The sequence below is a fragment of the Lutjanus erythropterus genome, chromosome 4 (genome assembly GCF_056507025.1).
Source record: "Lutjanus erythropterus isolate fLutEry1 chromosome 4, fLutEry1.hap2, whole genome shotgun sequence".
Taxonomy (NCBI): domain Eukaryota; kingdom Metazoa; phylum Chordata; class Actinopteri; order Lutjaniformes; family Lutjanidae; genus Lutjanus; species Lutjanus erythropterus.
Window position 1 is genome coordinate 38,498,332 of NC_139320.1, and position 20,609 is coordinate 38,518,940.

The following is a 20,609-nucleotide window of genomic DNA, read 5'->3' on the forward strand; positions in this document are numbered from 1 at the left end:
CAGTAGTATTTCCCATCCTTGCCCCTGCTCACAAGTTCCCACTCAGCCCATAGATTTTTAAAGATTTGAAGAGAGTTTTACAGATGTCTCTTTTATAATGGTGGCCTGTGGGTAAAACAAATACTTTTTGGACTGCAGCAGAATTTTTCACTGCAATACCGTAAGTGGCCACAGGGTCAAAATGAAGGCAAGGCTGTGCAATAATTCCCTGCCTAGGTTCTATTATATGTCTAAGATTACAGCTCAGCAGAGGAAGATGCCATAGACACACACTTCCTTCTGCCTGGGGATAAGGTTGGCGGATGTAGTTTGGTCAAAAGACTGCTCACAACAAGGTCTGTGGGTTAGCTTGAGTAACTGGATTATGATTTTTTGACACTTTACGCACCACAAAGTCCCATTTTGTTTCATTACATTATGGATGAGGCAGACATCCCTATGCAAGATATCTACAAAACTCTGCAACTCACACAAAAACAATATAGATGGATAAATAGTATTACTGGTTTTGATTTTGGGGTGAACTGCCCCTTTAATCAACCATCAAACGTAGGTTTGAGGTTAATGGAAAACAGGCAACACAAGAACCCACTGAGGATTAAAACATTGCAGTTTTGAGTCAGTCTGCAGGTGTTATTTTCTGTAGGTAGCACGTCCATCAGAAAAATGTAATACACATTTTGCATCAGTGTCTGAGTTTCAGCACATTTGCAATAAGGTCTGTAATACTGTAGAGCAGACAGGACGGGCAGCATGGATTAGACTTTAAATCTTATACATACTGAACCATCTTCAGATTGGACTTTTCACACACACACATTACTATGCATTAAACATATAATGGGATCTTCAGTGGGAAAAAAAACTCGCCCTCACTAAGTCCAGGCACTTTTTTTTTTTTTTTTTGCAGCCAGAACAGTCAGAACTGCTGATGAGACACAACATGCTTTGCTCGACTCCCAGTTTTCCCTGGTTTGCCTGCCCCAGCCAATTCTAAAGACTGGGTGAACTCTGAGTCTCCTCCTGCCTAAGCAGATTTTGTGTTGAATAATGGTTATATACAGGAGCAGACAGAAACACTCCTCCTGCTGTGAAAAATGGTCAGCAGCACATTTCCAGACTGGAAACCAACCTGTAGTTAATGAAGACATGGACAAATTGACAGCTGAGCATTTGCACCCTAAAATTAAGTTGTCATCTAACTGGAAAAGAAAATAATTCAAGTTACATAAAATGTGAATGTTTTCGGCTCAAAACTGGTTAAAATGTGATGAGAGAAAAGGACTGGATGACCCCGTTCTTAGACTCAATCCTCTCTGTCACTGAGGATGCAAATAGGAGATTCAAGAGGATTGAAAAGCTCCAGTGTGACTTATCTCTCTCTGCTCCATGTTTTATCTCTGTGCTATCCACGCTGCTCTGTTTCATCTCAGCATGTCCTAAGTAGCTGTAATCAGAGGGAGAGGCTGGTTTCTGTAGCAGCAAACAAATATCCCTCATTCAAACTGATCATATCTTCACTGTCATGCTTTTTTTCCTCAAACACCTTATTTCACTGCGTGTGTTAAACATTTATGTGCAGTACGCAAACTGTTTTATAACATATCATGATGTGGTTGAAAGCAGATTGATTTTCCAACAACTATGACTGTTCTTATGAAGCATCTGTAACCAGTGTATGAACAGTTAAGTGATTTACATTATATCACAGTCGTGACCATGCAAAAAATGTCTTCATATATTCAATATATATTCCTTTTAATTATATTAATCAATTAAGCAAGGTTGTCAAAAGTGTCTATACTTCATTGAAATCACGTTTAAAAACTATGTTAACTATGGCATTTTAAAAATTCCTATTTTGTGTGCCTTTTTTTAATACTAGTTTTGTGTTGAATAAAATAAAATGTTATAATAATAGTTCTACATAAACATCAATCTTTACATTTATTCAACCTTTATGACAGGGGGCCATATCACTGAGTTCTACTGACACCAAGGTCTTCATCTAACTATGTATTGAAAGAAAATTAAAAAGTGTTTAAATTTGAATGACAGCAGATTTATTTCAATTATTTAAATCAGATAAGTATACATTTCTTACACCTATTTTTTCAAATTATTCAGCTTGGTTTCAAACTATTAAAATGTTATTATTATTATTGCTTTAGCAAAAGTACAAGTGAAGTGGGGGCAGCCATATGCTAATGATATTAATTATTAATGAATTATTTTTTTCTTTTCAGACGACATTAATTACATAACTAATAATGATTTTGAGAGGAATTAAGTGAACATTTTGCTATGATGGTTGTTTCTCACCAGGGCCGTGCAGAGACCTTTGGAGGGGCAGGTGCTCAAAGTTAAAAGGGGGCCACAAATTTGCTCCATGGTGCTGATTCATAATCTGCCCTTTATTATTCGTAGTGCTAATAATAAAGTAAAAAATAATTAAATGATATAGAAATCATGTATTTAAATGTATTTGTGCTTTTATTCAGTTTGACTATCCAGTTTGTGCAAGACAACAAAGTTTAAAAGTTATATATTTTATATTTATGCATATTATATTGAATTTGTGTGTATATATACAAATGTTATAAACAAGTACTGATATGTTTAAATGAGAGGTTGAGAAAATCACACTTCAAATTCTTCTATTTATTATTGTTATTGTTGTTGTATTTATACTGTAATAGTCCAAAATTATGTGAATATGCATGTACATTGCATAGTTTTAGTGAAATAGCAGCCTATGCCTCATTGTCTCTAGAAACAGAGGAAAAACACTGCAACTCACTTGACATTAAAATGATACATCTCTCTAATGCACTTTGCTCATGACAAAAGAAACATATAGCAACAAAAAGAAGCCTGACTTTTTTCTCTCAGCATGCTGTGTGTGGTTAACTAGCGGGTATAACTTATGCGAGGTGTGTGCAGAGTCAGACACACACACACACAGGATGCTCACGGATCGTATCACGGTTTTGAGTATCGGATCGGATAATTTTTCAGATCAGCAAAAAAGAAAAAAGTGGTGGGATTAGGGTTAAATTATTTTAAAAATGTACTTGTCTTTGATCTTTGTCCATCTGTAATTATCACCATAGTTATGTAATGTAATAATAATGATAATAGTAATGATAATGGTAATAATATTAAAAACTTCAAACTTAAACAGTGCTGTACTATGTATATACTACACATATATCAGATCATTATACACTGTACAGTATAATACACAACTACGCTCTGTAGTCTGGCTCAATGTCCCGCCTACAGCAGCACATCTGATTGGTTAGAAGTCATGATCAATCAATCAATCAGCAGACACACTGTGTCACAGACAGGGTGAGACAGAGCTGCAGCGGTGAGCAGAGAGGAGCTGTGTAGAAGTTAAGACAGCTGATATCACCAAAGTTTCAATGAACATCACAGTTTGATGATCTGTTTCTATCTGTTTACTTATACAAAAGTAACAGTGACAGTAAAACTATGATGCTCACATGTGGTCCGCGGATCACATGCATGCCGAACCGTAGAGGGCGATCCGTACGGGACACGGATCAACTGCGATCCGTTGCTTAGCAGCGCTTAGCTACAGGGCACATCTGGCCACGTCAGGGCAGTGAGGGCATGTCTGCGTGGATCATGTGACCGACCGAGGGTAACTCTGAATTATTATTATTTTGTTTTATTTATTATTTTGGGCCACACAGACAGACTTTCACACACACACTTACAAAAAACAAACAAAAAAACAAAAAAACACTTTGACAAAAGGGCACTTTGGGCATCAAGGGGCAAAGGGGCAGGTGCTCCAGCACCCTCCGCCCCCCCCTCTGCACGTGCCTGTTTCTCACAGTCATCTTTATATGTTAAATATGTTTGCAGGATGAGGATTATTCATTCAGTTACAGATGCTTCACAAATGTATATTACAGATGCTGACAAATGTATTCAAATCCACTTTAAAATGCCCTTTTCTTTGATTCACATTACATTAAAATGTGTTATAAACCATTCATTAACAGTTTGACCACAGTGCCAGTTTTCCAGATCTAAGCTTTCAGTCTACTTGAGAGGAAGGCGAACCTTAAGATTATTAAAGCATCCTCACTGCGGTCTGCAAGTTGTTGTGAACTTTGCAGCACTTTGTCTCCCCCTAGTGGGAGCCACAGATCTTACAACCCTGTTACTAACAGCTGGCTGCATTTGAATTCAGCATCACATCCAGTTTATCACGTCCCTCGCTGTCCCCCACACCCCCCACCCTGCTCTGTGGTGGCGTTGTGAAGCAGCTTTCACAGAAGCCTTATAAATAGTACTCAGGAATCAAATATTTATCATCTCAATTCGTGTGTCCCTCCAACCCTGCAGCGGACACACACACACACACACACGCACGCACAAAGAGTGGTGTTCCTGAAGCACAAGAAGAAGAAAACGCCACAGATACAGTTAACCCACACAAAAAATTTAATACCCTTCGCAAGGGGATAAATGGTCCAAACTTTGACATACTAAATAGGGAGAGGTGTGATGACACAGGTTTTTAATGTAAAAACTTGCAGCCAACACCCAAATGCTTTGTAAAAAGTCATGTGACATATGACTTACTTACTTACATAGTTAGTACACATACACCAATGTTTTTAATATACTTATATATGTCTTTTTTGTTGGTTGTCTTTTTATCTAGACCAGCCAGATACAGTACCGATTAATATACAGTCACATCTGGAACAGTTACCTATTTAACATCATACAGTCCGACCGTTAAAGAGGAATCCACGCTCAGTTTCCAGCAGGTCCGTCCTCTCTGTGCTCTAACTTTAGAAATCGGCATGTGTAAAATCCCGTTCTCTTTTTTTAATCATTATTATTATTGTATAGACTGGTGGTGATACTTGTCCTTGTATCTCGTGTCTTCTGTGCAAAAGTTTTTTTTTCTTTTTTATTAATCTTTTGAAAGAACCCAAAAACATGATTGACATAACAGGATACCTGGCTGTTTCACTTTACAGTTAATGATGGAGTTTTTTTTTTTTCTTGTTTTTTTTTTTGTTGTGTTTTTTAACAATTAAAACAGTCACATCCAATCACCACACTCCCTTGGCATGTCACAGAAAACGGAGGAAAAAACAAAAATCCAAAGAAATGCCTCCTGTTATCAGGGCGGGAGGCAATGATAAGAGAGAGGAAGGTTTATGACTACAGTGAGCAGCATCCTCCATTCGTACATTTTTTTCAGAATAAGGCACTGCTGCATAAAGAAAGGACATGGCCGACAAACCTCTCTGGGAGTATGATGAGGAGGCAGGATGATGGGAGACTGCGTTCTTCTCCAGCGACTCACAGAAAGTTTGCTTGTCTTAGTTAATGTGCTTTGTTTGCTGTGTGCGAGAGGAGAAAACGTGTGTGTTTTATATGGCATGTTTGTGTTTTTACATGTGTACGTTTGAGCTTTCCCTCTCACACTGTGCTCTCCAGCATCCACTCAGTGCTGCTGAACGTAACTCTCCTGTTGGCAAGCGGCGACGACTCCATGTTGAGCTGGTTGGTGGACTTGTGCCACCTCGTCCTCGCCCTGCGCGGGTAACTATGACTCTGAAAAATGGAGTAATCCCCTCCGTCGAAAGAGAATCTGTGCCTAGTTCGTGCAAGCTCATTAGGGAGCAGCCCCATGTTGGCGAGGGCGCTTTTCTTGTCCTTGAGCCGGGGAGCCTCCTTGGTGCCGGCGTTCGGGCCTATGAGACACAGGGACATGGTGGAGCCCGTCAGGCTACTGTCCGTCTGCGTGTCCTCGGACGGTGGGCCGGAGTGCTGTGCGTCCAGGCTGGTCCTCCTCTTCAACTTGTCTGCGCTCAGTGGAGGCAGCTCCACCTCCAGGATGGCAGTGGTGGCTCCCGGATCCTCCCTCTTCTCGCTGTCCACCCTCAGCACCAGCGCCATGCACTCTTTGGGCGCTGAGGCTTCACGCTGGCCCTCATCGGACGGCTGCTTAGAGGCAGAGCGCTGCAGCCGCTGCTGGCTGCCGTTGGTCTGGGAGTGCATGCTGGAGCTGACCTTGGTCTTGGCGTCCTCTGGGCTGCTGTAGGCCTTGTAACGGATCATCAGGATGATAATGAAAACCAGAACAGAAGCAACGATTATACCACCAATAATGATGATCATAGTGCCTCCCAGGAACTGGCTGTGCATGAAGCGGCACTGGCTGACCTCGCTGGCCGTGTGGAACTGCACGCAGCCGACCACACGTGTGGCCGTTAATGATGTGATGCCGTCGTCGTAAACCGCCAGCACACAAAGGTCATACTCACGCCCTGCGGCCAGATCATTGATTAAGAAGTTCTTGCTGGTGGATGGGATCATTCTGCAGAGAGAGGAGACACAGCGAGGTGGTAAAGATGTGGACGATTAATCATCAGAATTACAACGCCCACATTTACTGATTTGCATAAGGTGTATTAAATCACACAAAGGTGTCAACTCCGCACAACAAAAAGACAACAGGGCCGCCGCAGCTCTAGCATTAAATATCACTCATTCTGCTAGACAAACATAAAAAGCACAACACTTCATTAAAACTGACTTATGAGAGACGATGTTATATGATAAAAAAGCTGTGAGAAGTTGCTCCACTGGGTTTGTGTATGAAATGACAGCGAGGGTAAACTCCAAGGTGATAAACACGACAGAGGAGGCTTGCTGTCTAAAGAATATGCCACAACAGCTGCGGGCTGCAGGACAAGTGACGCATGATGCGAAAGCACTTTTGATGTGTGAATACCTGAGGTCACATTTCGTTGGCAACCGCAGGATTACACCACTCTAAATACATCGGAGCATGGCATTGTCTTCAGGTCAGCATTGGCGTTAATATAATTAGAAGCTTGTTCCTTTTCCCTAAAGGGGGGCTTTGATGGTTATCATTTGTAGGTAATAATGTACCACCTAAAGACAAAACAACACTCAGCTCCATGCCTAAACCGGATGAGAAAATTATACAGGAGAGCGGCTCATTATATCTGATAAAACCTCAAAAAAAGGGAAGTCGACCACTATTATTAACTCGCTCCATGAATGCATAAATCCTGAAGTATTTCTCCGTTCGGTTCATGTGAGTCACATATTGCATTAGAAGCACATCAAACTTAATCTCATATTTAAAACTGTATTTAAATAAGGTTTGCAAATGTTTGCACTCACTTTTCAAGAAAGAGGGAGCTCATTTCGCATAACCATTAACAGATTTTAATTGTAGCACAGGTGTATTGGTTTTGCCATTTTTGTCTGCACTTTATATATTACACATTGCAACTTACCTTATACAGTATATTGACCTTGTGCTTCTATAATATTTTCTGTTTTTTGCAACCAAGCAGTGGGGGAAATAATTCAAATAATGTATTTAAAGGTAAAAATTCAGCACTTTTCATGTAGATGTTCAGTCAATGTTGATTGTAAATCAGCTGAAGCAATAAATTCTTCAGTGCCGTTATATCGACCAAGACAGATGAGCTCTCCTGCCGCAAAATCTGATGTTCCTCCCGCATCCAGTGATGTCACAGTGATGTCACTGAATGTAGGGAAGAACTACAGACAATTTCAGCTTAGTTTCTGGTCTCTGCCTCTGGGTGTGGTGGTGTGGGTGTGCCAAATGAGTATACTCATTTACTTTATACTCAGCACCTTCATTTCACAGCTATTGTTACAAGTTACTTTTCAGATTAAGATTTTATATGCAAAACATATAGTAAAATATGATTATGTAGATGCTTATAATATCTATATATCTATATCTATAATGAGATAAATAATATAAGTAAGTATAAGTATTCCATGTCGACTTTAACATCTCTTTCCACAAATCATGACCCACTTATTCAAAATTAAGCACAGAGCTTGTTGTGAGCAGTCTCATGTAGGAACTGTTTTGTTTCTAGTACAAAGAATGAAAGTTCTACTTTACATTTTAAAGTAGTTTCTGCACATTTTACTAAGTAAGAGGAAAATGTGTATTTTTTTTTTTTTTTTATTTTGGAGTGAACTGTCCCTTTAATTTATACAGCATATTGATCTTGTGCTTTTACAGTATGCCTATGTTTTTGCAACCAAGCACTTACTTGGACTTGTACAGTCGTACATTTATTTCACAGGAGATGCTGACATTTTTGTCAATTACTTTTGAGACAATTTTGAGGTTCTTGTACTTCATTTGAGAAATTCTATTTTACTTTACCCTTTATTTACTTTAATATTGTGCTGTTTAATCTAACAGCTACGGTTACTAATTACTTTCTTACATTAAAAAATATGATGACTTTATAACATATACTCAACATAAATTTTAACACAATAGTTTTTGCTCCCATTTTACAGGAGTTCAAGTAAAAGATCTGAGACTTAACATCTGTGTTGTTGAGCACTGATGCTGATTAAACAGCATGATTATTGAACAGGTGTGCCTATGACTGGTCACCACAAAAGGCCACTCTAAAATGTGCAGGTTTATCTTGAAAAAACCCCCCACTTATTTGGCAATGAAGTGTCGCTACTTCACAGATTCATTTTTTTTTTTCACAGGATGGTAAAGTCATGACCTGCTCCACTCGAACGGGAACTGCAAATCTGTGAAACAGTCATAGTTCAGTGCCAAATAAATGTCTCTTTTTTTCTGTTGCATTTATATTTTTGTTCAGTATACAATATGTTCTTAAAAAATAAATCATTCATGGCCAACCTTTCTGGCTTGTGACCCCTTCCATAAAAGTCTAGTTGGGGCCTGCTGTCATGTTTCAGATGTCTGCGAGCTACTTGACATTTCCCCTCTGAACGTCTCAAATGGTTTAATTTAAATAACTGTTTGAAGGCCAGAAAGGTCAAATCATTGAAAATTTCACAAATAAACCACAGATTAGAGAAAAGTTTTATAGAAAAATCAATACAAACTGATATAGTAGAACTTTCTTTTTCTTTTTTTTTGCTTCTTCTTGTGTCTCCCATTAATAATCACATAACCCGTTGTGACCCCTTGAAAGGGGTCTGACCCTCAGGTTGCAAACCATTACATTAAACTAACAAACTACATATAATACAGTTAATACTAGCTCCACTTCCAACAGCTACAACAATGAAATACTGCTTACACATCAATGCATCAGTGTTTGTATTTTATAGCGTGTTGTTAATTTACCTACAGTAAGTAAATGATCTGAATACTTATTCCACCACTGCAACCAAGCCTATCATTAGACAACCACATCTAATCACACTCTGTGTTTCTACCAATTAATACAGACACTCGCTAATGATACAAACAGTTACATGCAGTGTAGTAGTTGGCCCTCATGTTATTGTTTATTGTCATATTATATTTTAATGATGCTGAAAAGGCTCTTTGGTGCTTTAGAGAGTTGGACTCCACAGTCTATTCAGCTGATGGTGAAAATCAAATATCAGAGATTGAAAATTGTTTACTGAGGCTCTAAATATCTTAACTCTACTGTATATTTTAATGTATTGTCATTTATGGAACCTTCCTCAGTTTTTCTTCAAGATCACACTATAGGGGTTCTGCTTATTTTTGGTCGTACTTAATCATTTTGCGTCTTTGGGATCTGTCAATCTGCCATTATGTACCACCGTGTCATTCAGCAGATGGTAACTCCAGATGTCTCACCTTTCCTCGTGTCCCTGCTCCCCCACCCACTCCCGTCCCTCCACCATGGCTTACCTGTACACCAAAGTATCATCCGCTGTGCTGTTGTACTGAATCTGGTACATCCTGATGCCGGGGATGTGGCGCTCAGACGGCCAACGGATCACAGCGGAGGAGGAGGTCAGCTCGGTGACCATCACCCTCCTGTCCTGCTTGTCGTAGCCCTTGGTATCGTTGCCAGATTTGGAGGAGGTGGTGATGTCTGAGAGGCCGGGGTCCTCGCGCATGTGGCCTGTGTTGTTAACAAACAAGGGTAAGGGGATCATGTTGATCTCAACAGCAGCTGTGGCGATGCCTGCGGCATTGGATGCCACACAATTAAACGCCCCGCTGTCCTTCAGCGTGGTGATGAGAATATCAAGGGTGCCATTATCATACAGGATGGTGCGGGAGTTATTATGCACCAGCTTGCCGTCTGGTGACCGCCAGTGGATATCAGGGTCCGGATCACCCACTGCTTTACATTTAAGAGTCACGCCCTGCCCCTCCATCACGTAGGGCTTTGTGGCGAGATGTTTGGTGATCAGCGGAGGCTCGCAGATAAACTCTTCCTCTTGGATAGACCAGAAATACTTATCCATGAGGTGCTCTGGTGAGGCACAGGTCTCCAGATCATCCTCTCGTGTCAGCCTGCGCAGCCACAGCAGCTCGCAGTTGCAGTGGAGAGGGTTTCCGCCGAAGCTCACTGCTAGCGTGGATGAGCTGGAGCCTTTGGCGTCTGACAGCACCTGTGCGTGCTGGAACAGGCTGTCTGGCGGCAGCTTCTGCAGCCTGTTGGAGGTCATGTCTAGGCGGACCAGCTTAGTGAGAAGCGTAAAAGTCCCCGCTCCTATGTGGTCGATCAGGTTGTGGTCCAGCGTGAGCGTGTTGATGTTGGTCATTCTGGCTATGGCTTCCCAAGGAAGGCTGCGCAAGTTGTTATTGGACAGATCCAAGTCCTCTATGGTGGACACAAACTCGTCAAAGGAAGAGGCGGCCACCTGGTGGATCTGGTTGTTCCCGAGGATGAGGTGCCGCAGGTTGATGAGGCCTTTAAAGTGGTCAGTTTTTATCACGCTGAGGCGGTTTCCGTCCATGTGGAGCGCTCGCAGGGAGCGCAGGCCGACGAAAGCGTGGGGCGTGATCTGACTGATGGTGTTACGGGACAACGTAAGGTGCACCAGACTCGTCATGTTGAAAAAGTCTTTCCTGCGGATGATGGTGATGAAGTTGTCGGTGAGTCGCAGCTCGACGGTCTTGCGGTCGATGGTGGGGGGCACAAACAACAGCCCGGTCTTGGCACAGAGCAGAGTCAGAGTGGGGGAGAGGTGCTGGCAGATGCAGCGGCCAGGGCAGCTGTAGCCCTTCACCAGAGCCGCACAGAGCAGCACGCACACGACCAGCCGCTCCATTGTTGATCTGCTTCCAGGTCCTGTATGTAAGACAGACAAAGACAAAATAAGAGAGACGCTGAGTCAAAAAATAGAGACTTTTGAATTAATAAATAGCATCATAGCCTTTATGAGACCCTGCTGCAGAAATCCAGAGTCTGACCAAGACTGCTGAGACTGCCAGCGAGGTATCAATCACAAAATGAAATGGAGCTTTTCTGAAATAATGGCACCTGGGATGATGAAAGGCTGCACCAACTCTGTCAGCCCATGTCTCTGTAGCCTTTTAATGGAAATAATAGAATGTTTTTTTGTGCCACCACCAGGCTGCATCACTGCTGAACCATATAATTTCTTGAGTGATCACAAGGCGGTTTTCCTACACACGGTAACCATATGCCACGTACATTTCCATCATATAACAAGGCTTGTTTTTCTCGCTCTGAAACTCCACATCAGGATGGAGAATTAAAGGTAGAAAAGGGCACTTGTCAACAGCGCTCAAGGATTTTCATGACCTTTTCATGCTCTCTACTCTCCCTATGGTTCTGAGATGTACAGCAGAATTAGACAGAAACCTGTCATGTAAATCACGGCAGCAAAAAGTAAAGGTGAAAACGGTGGGAATACGGCTTGTTTTCCAGTCCATCTGATCCGATGGAGGCATTGAGGATGTTCTGACTCTCTGATTTCCATTAGAGGTATTGATTTCAGTCTGGGAGAGAACACGCCTGTGGTGACAGGAGTAAAAAGTGATGTTTGCTGTAATAACCATAAGAGACCTCAGTGGAACACAAATGGTGATGTGCTGATGCCACATTGTCGGTGGTTTTACCCTCTCTGGCATCCATCTTGATTGCTAATGCCTTAAGCGCCACCGTTGATGAGAGAGCCTGTTAATGCAGATAAAGTAAAAGGATGACAACTGACTTTTCTAGGTTTAGAGAATGACATCCAACCCCACAGGGTGACATTTTTTTTTTTTATCCCTGCCGGATCCAATATGTCAATCAAAAGGCAATGTCTGTTTTTTGGAGGTCCAGCATAATTATTTTAATTCATACAGGAAAACCTGGCTGTGGATTTTAAACACAAATTGTGTCTGTTTTTCCACCATTTTTGATGCTTCATCCAATTTGTCAGGACTAATTTTAGAGCCCCTTTATCTGCGTTCCACCATGTTGAGGTGGCACTGACGTTTTAACACCACCGATTTTGTCCCCCAGCGGGCCCAAAGCAAAAAGCATAGCGTAGAAGAAGTCCTAAATTAAATTTGATTTAAAAAAAGCGCCTGGAATAAATGTCATATGTCAAATTTCATGGCAGAAATAAAGCTCTGTTCCTCCATTTCTCAAGCTTTGCCTCATTCACATGCTCTGCACAGACACTGTTTTCACCCATGTCTGCAACAAAACAAACTTGAGTCTGATAAGAGTTGTTATGCATGTTCGAGATAGTGAGAGAAGTGAGAAATTGTGAGTGTATTGCTGTCATTTCACTTCAACCTGTGCTGCATTTGCTAGACAGCAATGAAAATTCCCAGTTGCTTTTTCCCTTTGCGCTCTCTTGCACACACACACACACACACACACACACACACACACACACACACACACACACACACACACACGCACACACGCACACATACACACTGACACTGCTGGCTGTCTGGCTGGCTACTATCTGACAGACAACAGGGCACCTCGTTAACTATGAAATACCGCTGTCCAATCAGAGCTCTCATTAAAATCTGGGTTTGTCTGATGTCATTTTATGAGGCAAGTGGAACAGCTTGAAGCACGAGTTCAGGCCAGTGGGAGAGTTTCTCAAAGGTTGTTGATAGAATTTAGTCAACCCTGACAGTTGTATTACATCTAATTTATATAATACATTTAAAGCCACTGGAGACCAAAATCCACAATAGCCTCCAAACTATGTAATTTAGGGTCTTGTGAATATAATAGTATGCATCTAAAAAGTATTATAAGTTAGTTTTAATAGAAATCTGAAATGTTGACCTTTCCTAACCTGCCCCCTTTGGAACCATGGTCAAATTTCTTCTTCCCTGTTTCCTGTACTAAGATATGCAATCTGCTTGGCTCGTCTATGAAAAGAAAAACAGTTTGAAGATGTTAGCAAAACGCTAGCTAGCTCACTCGCTAATCCATCAGTTGTTAGCTAGCTAATTTCATTTAGCTAATGTCAGATAGGTCAAACTGTAGCTACACAGAAGTGCAGGACCTGCCTGCTACACCAGCCCTGAAACTGCACTATGATTAACCACCCAAACTACATGGGTGGGTTTAGCCAAAAAAAAAAACTTGGGTATGTTTAGAAAAAGATTGTAGTTTGGTCCATTAATACAGCAAGTTGTGTCATGGAGGGAGTCGTGCAGTGAAGTAGGTGCATCATTTAATAAAGCAGGCGTGTATTGTAATCAGTGAGGAATGTTATCAGCCTAAAATCAGTCATACAATAACACACACAGCCTAACTGAGGCAGCGGCTGTCCAACAGCTCCTGTGTTCTGTGAGGTTTTTGTGAAAGGGAGCGTAGTGTAGAGTGTTACTTTCCAAACTGTCTTTTTTAGGTGGTTAAAATGCATTATACTGCTACTCTTTGTGTAGACTATTTTTTTCAATTCAATTTCAGTTCAAAAGAGCTTTATTGGCATGGGAAACAGAGGTTTACATTGCCAAGGCAAGTGTGAAAAAACAACAACAATAAAACTACATTGCTAAAACCAAAAAATGAACATGAACAAAAGAAATGTGGTTTTGTTCTAAGAAATATGCATATAAATGCAAATGTGTGCAAAAATGGCTTTAAAAAATGTAGATTTCAGTTAAAAAATATAAAGACAAATGTGAGAACTGTAAGCGCAATCTTTCTTTTATGAATGTGTTTACAGATATTTGTTCTGCAGACTTTATTTGACATTTCAACCATGTAGCTTGTAGGCTACTAGTGAAACAAAACGTTCCTCAGGGACCAAGGTGCTACAACAACACTACAGAGCGTGCACAGGCTACACAGGGCTACATAAAGTGCATTTAGTGTGCAACCATGTAAGATGTTTGGTTGGTGTGTTCAGTGTGTTCTCAAGGTCTGGGTCACACGCTGAAGATGTACAGACCATTAAACTGTATTTAAGATAGACACTAAACCCAAACCTTTGCTTGGTTTGTATCTACACTTCTCTCCCTCCTTGTTCTGACTCTGCAGGTTTAGCTCCATCTCCGAAACAGAAACTGTGCACCTTATTCAACAAAGAATACACACAATAAACCATTTCTATGTGCTTAAAACACACACTAGGTGGTACACTTTGTGAGAAAAGTTCCAATCCCCCCAGAGACAATTTATTTATTTAGCAACGCTCCTTTATTGTTGGCAGCACAGTGCTCCTGCCTTGTCTAAATTAATTCCCCAGATTTCCCTTTTTACAGACGCAGGGAAAACAATAAAGTAGGCTACAGCAGTGCAGATCAGACTTCCTGTTAAACAGGCTCCAGTCCTGTGGTCTTTTGGTTCAGATTTAATTTAATATTGTTGCACAAGTTTGTTAAATTTCAGTATAATAGTGACCTTACTCGATTGTGTTAGTTTTCAGATGCTAACTAGGCCACAAAGCTCGTGGTTTCTCAGAGGACCATCTGTGCCAGAGCATTTCCTGCCACACCGTCGAGGATACTCTATTGATCTTTCAGCATCTTGGGGAGGGAGTGGGGTGGGGGGGGGGCGTTGTTGCCACGGCAACTCTGGTGTAGAATGTAGGTCTTTGAATTGCATTAAGATGATGTCGGGCTGCCCAAAAAGCAATCTTAATGGGTGCTGAGGAGGTGAGGAGGGACATGAACAGATGTATGAATGGCCGAGTGAAAATTAAAAGAAAAGGGCAGCTCCGCCTCACATTTCTATTTCTGTTTTATTGCTTAATATTAGCGGCGGTCCACCGAATCAATATGTAGAGGAGGGAACACAAGGTGAACTGGAGTTTAGGCTTGTTTTTGTGTCCAGTCGTGCAGGAAAACAACACTTCACAGGGGATTACTCAGATCACACACATTTACATACACCCATGCAAACATATGATACACAAAGTTATGCATGCAAATACACCGATAAACATATGGTACAGGCATTTAGACCTATAAACATATGGAGCTATCAACAATCTGCATGCAGCTTTAGAAACTAGTTTTACATTGAACTTACAAGTTACAACTTTATTTGTGAGGTCCAATTTAATTAGACCCCTATTTAATTCTGAATATAGTGAGATTAGCATTAAAATTTGTTATAATTTCAAGATCTGGACCCCTTTAAGCCCTCCTGGAGTGAACCAGACACTCAACACTATGCTCAAGTTTTCTAAATTTGTATCCATCCCACAGCCTAAAATCCATCGAGCTTCCTTTGACATTTGTTGCCGTTGGCTACAAAAGGCTGAATTACTATGAGTCTGAATGGTTAAAACACCCCGAAGACCTGCAGAAACAACCTGAACATGAGATCTGAGCTGCATAAGAAAGATATGGAATTTTGAGCCAGTGATAAAAAAAATGAGCAATGATAAAATGTCTTGCTCTGTTGTTTTACTATTATATCTAAAATAAATACATTTTTATTATTAAAGCTACTACAAGAAGTTATTAATTGTTTGTTAAACCATCTCAGTGTAATTGGGTGGGGACTATTTGCATATTCATGAATCCTTGAATACTAAATGAAGGCATGGTGTACAGCTTTATGTAAGCCATTTTAACAATGGCTTTTTTTTTTTTTATTTTGCAAAAAGAAAAAAAACCCTATTGTTTAAAACATAACTGGAGGTGGGCTTAATATTAATTAAAAAATAATGATAATTAATTTATCCAATTGGAAAGTATTACCATAAATATATTAAGAAAATAATGATATTGACTTTTTTCCTACAATTTGCTGTTCTGCAAAATGATTCCCAGGATTTTTTTCAGGCTCAAGCAACACTTTAATTCTGACTATATTAAAGCTACTACAAGGATCTTTCATATTTTGTTGATTTTGGAGGACCCCGTGGAGAAAAGCCGTAGTGTTTTAACTGAAATGCTCATAAAATATAACCTAAAAAAAAAAAAAAAAAGTACTACTCACTGTTACTGTACCTGGGGAAATGTAAACACAAACACTTCATCTGATTCAAGGGAATTTGGACCCGATGGCAGCAGTAAAAATAACTACATGGAAATAGCTGATCTTCTTGGTCTCGTTAACTTATGTAGGTCAAATAGAGGCATCAGTATTGAGACTGTTTCACAACCAGTTAAAACTCCTTGTAGTAGGTTTAAGTACATTAAATACAAACTGCCATGAAAGTACACAAAAAACACACCCTGGCGCACAAACAGCCTCTCATTTCCCCTGATAATGGAGTGTGCTTCAAGTGACATGCAAACAGTCAGTCATTTGACGGGAGTGTTATTCAGTCACACCACCAACATGTGACATAACAGCAGAATCAGTGTGTAAAATGAGAAAATGAGTACAGACAGTGAGGAAAACGTTTTTGTTTGTCTGTTTGTTTTTGAAAGTCTATTAAGTCTTCTACCTGTGTAGCTTGATAAATTAAGTGGTTAAATCCTTTTTTTTTCTCTATGCCTTTATAAAAAAAACTTAATTAACTGGAAGGACACACACAGTAGAGTCCAACATTTTGGTATTAAGTAGGGCTAACTATTAAAAAATGTTTCTTGTTAACACTTATTCAACACTAATGATGCATTCATGAAGTCTTACTTAAGTAATACATGGGATATATGGTTTCAATAAGGGTCACAAACAACATTAATAAATGGTTAAGTAATGCACAAAAATGTAGACGTCATGTAGATGTCTGTTTAACAGACATCTACATACAGATTGAGGAACAACAAACCTCTACATTAACTTTTTCTACAATTTTCTGTTAATGAAATGACTTAACTGAGAGTTAATACTTACAATGATTTAATTAATGTTATATTATGTATCCTTATTGTAAAATGTTACCAGATTTATTTCTTTATAATACCGAACATCTGCAAGTACAAAGACCTATACAAATTTGTTTTTCTTATGTTTTTTTTTCTTCTTAATTTTGCTGCATGGAACAGCTTAAAATGCACATCAGACTTACAGTAGTAAAGAAATTCAGGTATATTTGACAGCTAAGTAGCTCTCCCTCTGGACACTAATGCCTGATGACTCTCATCTGTATTAGAGGTGTATTTGAGTGGGAGGGAAAACAAGCATGAATTTAAAAAAGTTAATTTAAATGCTGAAGCTTGTGTGAGATAACAAGCTGCTCCTTCCATGGCAGTGGCAGTCAGGGGAGGGGGAGGATTTGCTGTGCACGACTTCTGGCGTTGCTGTCGTTGTGCCCCTGAGGAAGGGCTGAAATAATCACAAAAGTGGTGTTTCCTCAATACAGTGTTTTCACTGGAATGAATTCTTCACAAAAATGTAACAACTTACAGAATAACATATCTACAGGTGCGTAGAGGAGTAGACTATACACACCCTATGGAAACCACAATAATATTTACAGAATTAACTCGAGATTATTCTCACTCCTTCTCATCTCACTTTCAAGCGAAAAACTGTTTAAGCTCAGTAAACATTCACACAAGTAACCAAAACTCACTAAAGTGCATTTAATATGTTAAATAACAGTGAAAAATATATTACAACATGTGTGCATGTGAATTCACTGTATAAACACAAGGTAGCGTATGCACTTGGCAAGATGACAGTTTGCTTTGTTAAAACAAGGGAGCACATAATGTCAGGCAAACACACTTTATTAAGCTCCTCAAAAGCTCTAACTTACTCAAATGTCACAATAACAACCTCCAAACACTTTGACATGTTTATAATCCACAACACATCTGAAAAAGGGACAAGTTTCCTGAATGAGGAAGTTATCACAAATTCCCCTGGGACTCTGGTTGGGTGCCCAGCTTGGTTTACATGAAATCAATCAGTGCAAAATCTTGATACCTGGGAGCACATCTGGGTGAGAGACTATCTCAAAATATAGAGAAAAAGAGAAAGAGATAAAGTGGAGTTAAAGCGAGCAGGAGCAGCGGGGAGTGAGTGAGACACGGTAATATCGAGGTGAAAGTGGTCACAGGGTTAACTTTTCAAAACTCATTGCAGACAGCGCTCGTTGCAGTACATCTAAAGTGAGAGTGCACCGTTTTCACGGCCTGAAGTTAAATCCCCCGAAACAGCAGCAGCTAACGTTGGCATGCCTGCAGCTAGTGTCTAAACAGTGTAGCTTAACCCTACTTAAGTAAGGTATGGGCGTCCTGTTGAACATCTCTAGGTGATTAACTGTCTCACTGGATAACCTGCTGTTGGAGATATCTGGCCTGTTTATTGTGATAACTGCTTTGGTTGGCTTAGCATTTTTTTTTTTTTTTTTTTTACAAGAGTTTGCCAACATTCTCACACTGGCTGTGTCTGAAACTCCTTACCAGCATGATATTTAGTCAACAGTGTGCAAAATTTATTGGTATGTCAGAAACCTTAGTATGAAGCCAATATTTGTTAATTGCAGACTATCAACAGGGAAATATTAAAGATTGCAAACACAGTGTTGGTAATGACGACAAGAACATTACAGGAAAGAAATCACACACGTTCCCTCTATGACACAGACAACAGTGTCGCCCTTGAGACTGCACCTTTGTGTGTGTGTGTAAAATGCTCTAAATAACAAAATATTCAAAATAAATAAGAATGTTGAAATGGAGAAGACAACTGAAATTACATTTTGTCATTACAGAAAAAATACCCCCCCCCAAAAAAAGTGTATCAAAATCCAGGTACTGGTATCGGTACCATGTTGATTCAAATGTGAACGGCCCCTCAGTTTGGTGTGATCTTGTGTGCCCACTGTTGCTTTCACTGGGTGTGCTTGGGTTTGTTTTCTCCCCCTGTGCAGATACACAGAATACTGTATTCATGGTTTGAAGGAGGAGCCGTCCTTTAATCGACTGTGCGGGGGTTTTCTGTCCCATGGTGCCCATTCAGACCTTAACTGAATTGTTTATGTTGAGTAAAGGTTGTAAATTTGTCTGCTTAACATCTGGCTGTGTGGCGATTGTCCTCTTTTGCCTGACATTGCACCAAAAATAGGTGATAGCAACTAGAACTGAAACGAAATAGTGTAATTGTCAATTAGACAGTTGATAGAGAAATTAATCAACACATATGATGTTTTTCGGTTCCAGCTTATTCAATGCAAGGATAATCGATTATGCATCTTACACACATCGGCACTGAGCAAACAAAAAAGAACTAATCTGTCTGATCTGTTCTGTACAAGTAGAAGTTTTTAAGGTGTTTTTGAGCAGCATTTGACCGGATTACTGGGCAGTCCTCCAGGTGTGACAGAACACACGACTGACTATGCATTGCATATCATTAGGGTAGCAATTGCCTGTTTGCAAACTCAATATAAAACTCAATGAACACACACATCTTCACCCTTATTTCCATAGCAGTGTAACAGTGTAGCAGTAGGTTATGGTTTAGCATATCAGAGTAAAGTAAGGGTTAGGGTTAGGGTTAGACATACTGACAGGGAAACAGATTCAAACACAACACTTGTTGTATTTGCTACAGTGGCACGACAATAATACCGCTGGTAAACACGAGGGGCCTGAAAAGTTGTCTGTTTACATTTTAAATGTCATCTTTCAACCAACAGAAGAGACAACACTTCCATCACATTTACATAAAAGCACAAGTCTGCACAGGGCATGTACACGTGAGAGTGCACACACAGCCGCCCACATACACAATCACAAGAGAATACATGCAGAAACACAACATGTCCATGTATCTACATATTAATGTACAGACAAATATACTGAATAAAGCAGTGAGTGCCCAAGAGGAGAAAACAAAGAGAAGAATTTATTATTAGTTTTCAAGGTCAGATGGACTAGTATTAGCTTGTGTTTATACTCAAAAATTCTGACAAGAAACATGAACAAAAGATAAACTCTCTAAGCTCTTTTTTTTTTTTTTTTCACAAACTCACAATAGAGCTCCGTTAAAAGAGGACACAAAAGCAAGTACTTGTGCAATTTCTTAAACAATCAGCTGCTCAAAGACAGATCTCAGAGAGCATCATAGACGACGCTGGAGGAATCAAATAAAAGCTTCTCTAACAGCTCGTGCTATTTTCTGACTGAGAAACACCTTCCTGCTGCTGCATTCTTAACACATAGCATCCAGTTTACACATTAGACAGGGGATGATAATGCAGCCGCACAACTTCCAAGAAGGAGTCATGAAATCCTTGAAATCAGAGGTCCGTCTTTTATCGGCTAGAATAACACAGTTTGCTTGTTCACCTTCTCCGTCGTGTTGGAAATTTTAATTAGGGCGTCCATGAAGTCTCCAGGATATTCTCATAATTAAATAAGCAGGGAGCAGAGCGGGCTTTATACATTCAGCAGCTAGTCAAGACAACTCAGG

At 40.1% G+C, this 20,609-nt stretch overlaps 1 protein-coding gene across 1 annotated transcript in view; it reads right to left on the minus strand.

Moving 5' to 3' along the window:
• Positions 1 to 4,459: 4,459 nt before the first annotated feature.
• The window catches only part of lrfn1 (leucine rich repeat and fibronectin type III domain containing 1), a 46,921-nt gene continuing 30,771 nt past the window's right edge, over positions 4,460 to 20,609 (minus strand). The window contains exons 2-3 of the mRNA XM_084717920.1: positions 9,743 to 11,138; positions 4,460 to 6,379 (exon numbers count right to left, since the gene is read on the minus strand). Of these exons, the coding sequence (XP_084574046.1) occupies positions 5,479 to 6,379; positions 9,743 to 11,118 (2,277 nt within the window). The 5' untranslated portion in view covers positions 11,119 to 11,138 and the 3' untranslated portion in view covers positions 4,460 to 5,478. The remainder of the gene's footprint in view (positions 6,380 to 9,742; positions 11,139 to 20,609) is intronic.